Raw genomic sequence first — 9,724 nt, forward strand, 5'->3', positions numbered from 1 at the left:
CACAGCTCGAGAAAGCCTGAGTGCAACGAGGAAGGCCCAGCTCAGCCAAAAAATATATATATGGTTCTCATAGTGTTATTTATTAAGCACCCACTGATAAACACTCCCTCACATAGGGAACATTGAAAGACAAAGTCCCAGCCTACAGAAAAATGTACCTGCCCTGCAGGTGTTCCAATCCTTAGCACATCCATGAATAGCCCCCTGGGGGGTCTGGGGGAATGTTGATTGCTTGAAGTTGTCTGCAGAGCTTTTAACTTATGTGAACATGAGCATTTTCCTAAGGAAGGAGGTGCCCACCTTTCATCAGATTTCTCAAAGAATCTAGAGATCTAAAACCAAGTTCAGAATCCCTGCTCTTAACACCCAGATATCTACTCTGTAGGTCAGCATTTCCCAACATTCAGGCCTGGGATGGTCCAAATCAGAATTACCTGGGGTGATTCTGTTTACCAGCAAGTTCCTGGCCTCCAGCCAACATCCTGAGTCAGCCTTTCAAGGGTGGGGCCTCGGATGTTTTGTTTTGGAGATGTTGATTTCAGCCAAATATGAGAACCATTGCTTTCTGAGTTCAGGTGTCCATAGCAAGCAACTTATAAATAGGGGATTAATATCAAAATTGGCGGGGGAGGTTGGTCCCTTGTGTCTGTGTCCCCTCGTTGGGAGAAAACCCCAGATGTAAGCTGTTTTGGTCAGGGGAGAGGGTTGAAATCCCACTAGGATGAGCCTCCCCCACCCCACCCCCCATCTGCGGTACTGTGGCTGCTGTCTGGGGGATGGCAGCATCTCTGGCCCAGGGCTAGGGGCAGGTCAGCCAAGCCAAAAACACAGGTGTGGTTTTGGTCTGAGAGTCTTCTGACTGAGTTAATCTCTCCAGGATGTTCCACCCCAAATCCACAGCCTCCCAGACAAACCAGTCCCAGGATCTTGCCTGGGCTCCATCAAACTGACATGTTTGTTCCTTGTCTCCTGGCTGGGGCCCACTTGGCCACCTCCCTCGAAGATAATGGTAGAGATTCTGGGGCGGTAGCATCCAGGAGGCTTTGACCTCAACCTGTCCTCCCTCCCTGGCTTCACTCTGCCTCCATCCGGTCCCGTACCTCGGCCGGAAGCCCATCATAAAGGGTGTCCTCCACCAGGAGCCCCGACTTCTTGAGCCCCCCACAGTTGCCAAGCTCTTCCGGCAGTGCTTCCAGCCGGTTGCCCTTGAGCTCCAGGCGGCTGAGGGCCCTGAGGGCCCCCACCTGGGGCGCAAGCTGGCTCAGGTGGTTGTAACCTAGGAGCAGCGTCCGCAGCTTGCGGCAGAAGAAGAGCTCATCGGGTAGAAACTCCAGGGCATTGTAGGAGAGAGCCAAGTGCTGAAGATTCTGCAGGAGACCCAGCTCGGCTGGCAGGGAATGCAGCCCATTGTGCGAGACGTCCAGCAGGCGGAGGCTGGAGCACATGCCGAGCTGGGTGGGCAGCGTCTCCAGCTTGTTGTGGCTCAGATAGAGCTGCTCGAGGCCCCGGAGCTTCCGCACATGCTCGGGGACATAGGCAATCTGGTTGTGCCACAGTCGGAGTGTGAGCAGCTTGCGGCAGTGCTGGAAGCTGAGGATCTCCTCGATGGAACGCAGGTGGTTGTCCCGGAGGTCAAGCTCCTGCAGCGCACCTAGGCTGAAGACAGCGTGGGGGATGCGCTCCAGTCCGCAGGCCACCAGCTCCAGCTCCCGCAGCGCTGCCAGCTTCTTGAGGCTGTTCAGTGCCAACAGACGTGCCCCGTCGTTGTGCAGGCTGAGCCGCTGCAGGTGGCCGGCCACATCAGTCACACTGGCGGGAACCTTGCCAGCGTTGCTCCGCAGAGACAGCACCTTCAGCTGCTTCAGCTCCCGGAGGCTCTCGAGGGTGGCCGCCCGGGCCAGCTCTGGGGGAAAGAGCCCCTCTAGATGCAGCTCCTCCAGACCACGCAACCCAAACACCCAGAGGGGCACCTCCCGCAGCTCCTCGCACTTGATTCGGATGACCTTCAGGCGGTCCCGCAGGAAGATCTGCGAGGAGAACGGAAGCCTGGCGGGCGAGTGGAGCAGGCTCAGCTCCTGCAAGTGCACCAGCTGCGAGAGGCCCGGGGGGAAGGTGATGTCGCCAATGGCCTCCAGCCGCAGCGCCTCCACCTCGCTGAGCTCGAAGACCGTGTCCGGCAGCCCCGGGAGCATGCAGAGGGCCAGTTCCAGCCGGCCCCGGGCGTTGCGCTGCAGCTTCTGTCGCAGCTTCTCGGCAGTCCACTCGTGGTTGAGGTTGAGCTGCTTCAGGCGGCTCTCGCTGACCTCAGAGAGGAAGACAGCAAAGCGCTTGGAGTAGAGCGAGTCGTACTGGTCGATGAGGTGCAGCATAAAGGCGAAGTCGTTCTTGACATCGGGGATGTCGCCCATGCCAGTTTCCTCCCGCACTGACCGGAAGGAGTACTCCTTGAGGGGCCGGTGGAAGAGCCAGTAGAGGGTATAGAGACAGGTGATCCCGTAGACGCACACGAAGGAGATGTAGCAGAAAGCCAGCTTGGAGAAGAGGTGGGCCTTGGTGTGGTTGCAGCAGAAGCTGGCGTAGCCCGTCACCTCCGAGGTCTCCACCCTGCAGGCCACCAGGAAGCTGATCTTTCCCACGTAGACCAGGTTGTAGACCAGGATGGCCAAGAATTTGCAGACCTTGAGCACCGTCTGCCGGATGTACATGGTGTACAGGATGTCGCCCTCCTCCACGTGCACGCGGAATTTCTTGACCTTTTCAAACAGGGCTTTGGCCTGCTCTCCCTCCTTCTTGTCCAGCAGGGTGACAGCAGGGGGCTCTGTCACCACCTTCTCGGGCTCTGGCAATACCTTCTCCTTCTCACCCTCCCCTGCCTTCCCCGGCCCTGCAGTTGTGGTCACGGTCACTGTCGCCCGCCCAGCTGTGGTGGCAGCAGGGCCCTTGTGGTTCTCCCCGGAGACCTCGGACAGCGCCCGAGTAGTCCATGGCGAGTCAAAACACTTGCCCAGAATGGAGATGAAGTGCTCGATCTTGGAGCTGGTGCCGGGGAACTTGAACCAGAAGCTGGTGCAGACCATGAAGATGAGCGTGTGGATGACAACCAAGTAGGGAAAGTACTTGGCATACCAGTGGAGGGCCGTCTCGTAGCAGAGCTGGTTGATGAAGCTGTACTGCTGTAGGTCCAGGTTGTTCTTGAGGCCGCTCAACTCCCGAAGGTCCCCCATGGGCTCTGAGATCCCCCGCGGCAGCAGCTGTTGGCATGGGGCTTCAGATAAATTCTCCCGGGGTTCATGACTGGGCAGACAGATGATCTTGTCCTGCGTCACCTGGGGATGGGGGAGAGGGTATGAAAGAGGGTGAAGGATCTGGGGCGGCCTGGGAAGTTATAGAGAGAGGAAGCAGGCTGCAAGCAGGAGAGGTCTGTGTTGATCCCCAGCTGTCCTCAGCTGGCTGTAACTTTGGAAGAGTCACTAAACCTTTGAGCATGGGACTTTGTCTGGAAATAAAAGAGCTGGGTTGATTTGTGTTCCTCGAAAATATGTTAAAGACCTAGGGACTTCCCTGCTGGCCCAGTGACTAAGACTGGGCAGGAGGCCTGGGTTTGATCCCTGGTCAGGGAACTAGATCCCACATGCCACACCTAAGGGTTCATGCTCCAACTTAAAAAAAAAAAGATCTTCCAGGATGCAAGTAAAAATGCCACATGAGGCAACTAAGAACTGGTGCAGGCAAATAAATATTAAACAAACAAAAAAGATGTTGAAGTCCTAAGCCCCAAATACCTAACCTGTGATTGATGCCTTGTCTGGAAATAGTGTTTGCAGAGCAGATGTAATCAAGTTAAGATGGAGAAATTTGGACACACACACACACTCACACTGAGGGAAAATGCTGTGAAGATACAGGGAGAATGTCCTCTATCAACCAAGGAATGCCTGAGGCCACCAGAGTCTAGCCAAGAGGCACAGCCTTCGCAAGAAACCAGCCCTGTCAACACTTTGATTTCGGATGTCCAGTCTCCAGAACTATGATAGGATAAAGGAAGACTTCCGGAATCTCCCAGACCCCGCCCCTAGGAGGCCACGCCCCATCCAGGCCACACCCCGCCCCGCCCCTTACCTGGAGGGTGCAGCCGAAGACCCCGATCATGAGCATGGCCACGGTGAGGTACTCGGCCAGCACGTCCCACCAAGGTTTGAGCACCTTGAAGGCGGGTTGCTGCTCCGTGAACTGCTTGAACTCCGCCACCGGAATCATCCTTCCTATGAGGAGAGCAGGAAGCGGAGGGTGCAGAGAGAGACCCTCAGGAAAGGATGCCTTGTGAGCCAGGCCCCCAGAAGAGCCAGAAACACGCCTCTGCTCCCTGTATCCGCGTTCCGCCCCGCGGAACTCCGGCAGAACCCACAGCTGTGCGCTCCCTTCCCCTCCCCCGCCCCCTAGACCTCACCTCCCTCCTGGAGCCAAGCGCCTAAGACTGAACGCTTGGCTTAAGGTGGTAAGTACTTACTGCTCGGTAAGTCCTTACCACCTCTGTTCCCAGGGACCCCTGCCCCGATGGGACTGGGCTTGCCCACTCAGAGTTCAGGAGGGGCATTCCACGAGGCCGCTGCTCCACCACTCGTCGGTGTGGCCTTTTTCCCGAGCCCAGGCATCTCCCACCCTTGACGCCAGTCCCAAACACTTCGCTCTGCTTCCTTGACTCCAGACACCCGGTACCCAGGCGGCCAGCCCCGGATCCCTCCCTCACTGGACCACAGAGAGTCCCGAGACTCGGGACTTCCGGGGCGTGGACCCCCACCCCCTTCAGGGGCGCTCCGGGCACCACCTCCAACCTCCAACCGGAAAAGCCGGCTGGAGCCTGGCTCTGGTTACGGGCCCCAGGGGCAGGGAGTGGCGGAGCTGAAGGCTTGGCCGCCCTGGGGGGTGGGGGGTGGCAGTGACAGGACACCTGGGTTTCTGGTGGGGCCAGTGTTTAGGATCTGCTGCGGAAAACCGATACCCGAAAGGCAAGGGCTGAGGGGCAAAGAATCAGGAAATGGAAAACTCACAGGGAGAGAACCAGGGTGACACCTACGACTACAACGTCTAGGACAGGGCTGGGCTGCCAGGCTCCTGGGCGGCTAGCCTACTCTGTCTGTCCCTGGGTTTCATTTTAGACCAAGGTATCATTATTTCAGATACAGACAGCCAGGCGCAAGTCACTCGGGGGCGTGGATCACAAGCTGGTACAGCACCCTCCCAGACAGGCAGCCCTGGAGCCTCTCTTCCCAGGTCTAGAAGGAGAAAGAAAGGGAGGCAGCAAGGCCCCCACTGTCTCCGAGGGGGCTCCTAGGCCGGTCCGTCCCCCCTCCCCAGCACCCATGCTCCCCAATATAAAGCCCCTGTTTCTCATCCTTCTCATGCTTCCCAGATGGCAAGTGGTCAAGAACCCGCTTGCCGATGCAGGAGATGCAAGAGACGTGGGTTTGATCCCTGAATGGGGAAGATCCCCTGGAGGAGGAAATGGCTACCCACTTCATTATTCTTGCCTGGAGAATCCCATGGACAGTGGAGCCTGGGGGGCTATAGTCCATGGGGTCGCAAAGAATCGGACATGACTGAGCACCGACGCCTGTTTCTCATGTAGGTTTCCTGGGCCCTGTGGTCCTTATCCTCATAGCTTGTCACTGGCTGGGCAAGGAAGGGAGACGTCTGGGTCTTCTGATCATCCTCCAGTCTCTCACCCATCTCCTGTGGGGGCAGGGCCTGGCCTCTGTCCCACACCTCAGCCAATCGCTCTGATACCTCCGTGCCTCCCTCTTTGGTCCCCATAACCCTGGAAGGCCTTCCATTACTACTGAATGAGGACAAGGTGGAAGTGGGCGGGGCTATAGGATGCAGGCCCCGCCCAGCAGGCTGAAGTCAGGGCAGTCCGCCACACCACTTAATCCCACCAGGGATGGCACGCAAAGGGACACACCTGCCTACACCCGGTCTCCAGGGGCCCCTGACTCAGGCCCTGACTCACCCAGCACCAGGCACACACAAGGGGGTACATAGAACACAGGATCCCTCACCCAGTGACCCAGCCCTTGCGCTCAGTTTCACAACCTGTCCTCAACAACAAGCCTAGTAAAGGTGCCCCCCCATCCCCCACCCCCACCCCCACCCCTCAGTGCATCACAGGCTTCAGACACCAGGGAATCTGATAGAAACACACCCAGGGCAACTCCACAGCCCCCAGGGGCCAATTGCAGCCAAGTGGGACAACCCTGGGGGCATTCTAGTGTGTACACACCAGTGCACGTGTGTACAAGCTGAAGGGAGATTCAGGACCAGAGACACAGCCATATACTCTCTCTCTTCCAGTTCTGGCCACCCACTATTCTCCCTGCCCTGGCCACCTGCCCCTGCATGGGACACTGCTTCAATTAAGAATGGTGACTCTTAGCAGAAATGCCACACAGACAGGCAGGGAGGATCAACTTCCTGCCCCCGAGGCCCTGCCACCCTTCAGGACATATCTCACAATTGTGGAAGCTCTGCCATTGGCCATCCCAGACCCACAATCAAAAGCAAGAAGGCAGAGACACCCAGGGTCCCCAACGGATGGGTCAGAGGCTCCCACAGAGCAAGGTGTATACACAGCAGCCCCAAAGGCAGACATGGGGTTATCATTATCTGTCTCCATGACTCAATCTTGATTGTTTGGAACCTGCCATTAAGTTTCCCCAGACACAAGACTGGCCCCCCTTTGTCTGAACCAGGCTGGTGGGAGGGCTAGGGGGGAAAGCATCATGAGGGTGTGGGGACAGAGAACTTAAGGCCACCAAATGCTTTCAGTGTCTTGTTTGATCCCAATTCTGGGAGCACGGATGTGGAGACCCTTATTTCCCAGACTCGGGGAAGTGAAATAACTCATTCAAGGTGTCCCAGCTTGTGACAAGCAGCGTTTGAGGGAGACCCCCTGAGTCTTGTCCGTCTGATCACAGGCACTCTGTTCCAGGTTGAGCAAGAACATCTCACTGAGATGAAGCATCTTTGCCAGGGAGCCTCAGAAGGGGGCTTCTTCTGGTAGAGAAGAGATGGCAGGAGGATGGCTGCTCTGCCTACCAGGCTAAGTTGTCTTTGTCAGCCTCTGAACGGGAAATTGCCCCCTAGGTAGCCTTAGCTCCGCCTACCCATGCCTCACCCTTGCTTCTCTCTCAGGCCTCCACCTTGCCTCTAAACATTGGCAGCGGGTGCCCCTGATCCCCCCAACCCCCATTTCCACCCACCGCCCAAGCTAAGCGGCAAAGAAGAAAGAGTGACAGTTGTCAGCCCCGAAACGGGCCTTGGAGGGCACTCGGTTTAACCTTTGACTTCTACACGAGGGAGAAATTATGGTCGGGGGCGGGGGGAGCAGTAGCAGCAGAGCCAGTTCTGGGCCTTAGGCCTGGGGAGTCCCAACCTAGTATTTTTCCAAGCTGCCTTTCCAGAACTGGGGGTTCTGGGGAGTCTTTAGGTTCAAGGGACCCGGAAGGGACAGCCTGGGGAGGCCCCCACGTGTTAGGGCTCTGGGAGGTGAGGGACTCGTTGGGATGAGCTGTCACTGGCAAGAGGAGAGGGGAACAAGGTATCAAGATGCCCAGGGTGGACTCTAGCTGTTCGATCTTCACTCTGTCCTTGGTCAGGCCTGCCGGGCTCCCTGGATAGACGCCCTTGGGCTGGCCAGGGCCGGGCCTCTCTCTGCACCGCCCCCTCTCACCACCCCCCGCCCCCACCCCCCAACGCCCAGCTCCTTCTGTGCCCCAGACGGCTTAGGGCTCAGGTCGCAGGGCCAGCCGCACCTCGGGCGGTCCTCCTGTGGGCCAGGTCCTCACCCCGCCACCCGGTCCCCAAGCGCGGAGAGCCATCTACTCACCTCACGGGCCAGACGCTGTTTCCAACTCCTGTGTCCCGGGGAACTGAGCGGCCGGGACTCCCGCGGAGTTCGCGGGCCGGACTGGGTGAGTCAGGGCGGGCGGGACCGGAGCCGCGGGCTGCCCTGCCCCGTCCCGCCCACCAGCCGTCTCGGTCCCGCCTCCCTTCGGACGCTCCGGGACTCCCGGTACCGCCGGAGAGCCGGAGGTAGGCGATTCTAACCCTGGAGTCCCCGGGAAGGGGAGGAGCTCGTCGGAGGAGCAGGAACGGTAGAATTCTGCGCTCCGCTGCAGTGGGGCGGAGCTGACATGGGGGGCACTGAGAGGGGCTGAAGGCGTTGGACGCCCAAAGCCAACCTGAGAGTACTTTTCTAGGACCTAAGCTATATAGACCAGTCAGGAACAGGTGGAAGCCCTCCTCCTCCCTTCACTTCCAGGTGCAGCTACTTGGCTTTGAAACTCAAACAGGGAATCAGTGATCGGGGGCCCAAGGGAGGGCGGGGCGCTTTCTCCTTCCTGCTCTGACCACCCAACCAAGGGAGGCTCTTCACTGGGGAGGAGACAGAGTCCGGGGTCAGAGGGCTCTGGGAGCCAAGGATGGAATCCAATCTGGGAGGTCTGCTTCTCAAAGGGAGACCTTGCTGCCCCAACCCCCACGATTTCCTCCCCACTTTGGGAGGCCTGCCCTAGATCTCAGACAAGACTTTTACCTTGATCTGCTCTGTCTGCTAGACTCAAGGGAGAGGAGACCTGAGAAGATGGGAGAGTGATACCCCATCTTTCATGGGGAAAAGAAGCCCACAAGTTCACCAGATTAGAGATACTCTGAAACCTCGAGGGTTGGGACCCCCTAAGCTTAGGTTCCTCTGTGAAATCTGGCAATGGTCGTGACCCCCTTGCAGAAGTCCCTGTTGGCTTGGCCATGGGCCGCCCAAAGATTAATCTTTGTGTGGACAAGATAAGTGAGGCTATCTTCTCTCTCTCTCTCAGAGCTTCTGCTCTATTGGTGTGTGTGTGTCTGTGTGTGTCTGTGTGTGGATGGGGGTGGGGACAGGGAGAGGGTAAGGATGTGTATAATTAAGGAACAAGATAATGTCAATTTGTGACAAATGCTTGTGTATATAGGGGCTTCCCAGGTGGTGCAGTCATAAAGAATCTGCCTGCCAGTGCAGGAGATGCAGGTATGATCCCTGGGTGGGGAAGGACCTTTGTAGAAGGAAATGGCAACCCTCTCCAGTATTCTTGCCTGGATAATCCCATGAACAGAGGAGTCTGGCGGACTACAGCCCATGGTGTCTCAAAGAGTCAGACATGACTGAGCGATTGAGCATACACTTATGCTGTGTATATAGCAAAACAGGGTGAGGTGAAGTGGTAGCAAAGGGGCCTTTTGAGATGAATAGTTTCTCCTTTTCCTCCTAGCCTCTGGAGTAGCTCCTTGAGATCCATGTCCTGAGGGTTTGTTCTCAGCTATATGCTGGGATGCGTGTCTTGTTACACACTGCTTTACACTCTTGTGCAATAGTCTCTGCAGTCATCGGAACTGAAGCCCCATGAGCCCTAGACACATATCTTTTCTGACACTTCAGATGGTGCCTGGCACACAGTGGGCATTCAGTAAATGATGGATGGATGCTTAGTTCAGGCTCTTCTTGATGCAGACCCTGAGGCAAGGAATTAGATGGCAATAGTTTCTCTGGAAGGTGAACTCAGGAAGCATTAATGGTGAGCCAGTGGGGAAGAGAAGGAAGCCAGTAAGCCAGTAAGTGTTAATGAGGGTAGCTCTGGCAGATGCACCTCCAAGGTGTACCCACCCAAGTGGCGGAGGAGTGGAAGTATTGTTG

General features: G+C 57.1%; 1 protein-coding gene across 3 annotated transcripts; it reads right to left on the minus strand.

Annotated features, from left to right (window-relative positions):
* Positions 1-59: 59 nt before the first annotated feature.
* LRRC8E (leucine rich repeat containing 8 VRAC subunit E) lies at positions 60-9,047 on the minus strand. 3 transcript variants are annotated; one of them, XM_027547559.1, is made up of 3 exons: positions 7,883-9,047; positions 4,120-4,262; positions 60-3,326 (listed from the first exon to the last, which is right to left on the minus strand). In XM_027547559.1, the coding sequence occupies exons 2-3, from the start codon at positions 4,255-4,257 to the stop codon at positions 1,074-1,076; spliced, it is 2,391 nt and encodes a 796-aa protein (XP_027403360.1). In that variant the 5' UTR covers positions 4,258-4,262; positions 7,883-9,047; the 3' UTR covers positions 60-1,073. The 3 variants fall into 3 exon arrangements, with proteins under 3 accessions (XP_027403360.1, XP_027403362.1, XP_027403361.1); XM_027547561.1 differs by lacking the exon at positions 7,883-9,047 and adding an exon at positions 4,526-4,795; XM_027547560.1 differs by lacking the exon at positions 7,883-9,047 and adding an exon at positions 4,508-4,795.
* Positions 9,048-9,724: the final 677 nt, after the last annotated feature.

This window comes from Bos indicus x Bos taurus, chromosome 7 (genome assembly GCF_003369695.1).
Source record: "Bos indicus x Bos taurus breed Angus x Brahman F1 hybrid chromosome 7, Bos_hybrid_MaternalHap_v2.0, whole genome shotgun sequence".
In the NCBI taxonomy this organism is placed as follows: domain Eukaryota; kingdom Metazoa; phylum Chordata; class Mammalia; order Artiodactyla; family Bovidae; genus Bos; species Bos indicus x Bos taurus.

Excerpts from the sequence above, each read along its gene's own strand:
- LRRC8E (XM_027547559.1), bottom strand. The coding sequence starts at position 4,257 with ATGATTCCGGTGGCGGAGTTCAAGCAGTTCACGGAGCAGCAACCCGCC. Across the intron at positions 3,327-4,119 it reads TCTTCGGCTGCACCCTCCAG|GTGACGCAGGACAAGATCAT; the intron begins GTAAGGGGCGGG and ends CCCCATCCCCAG.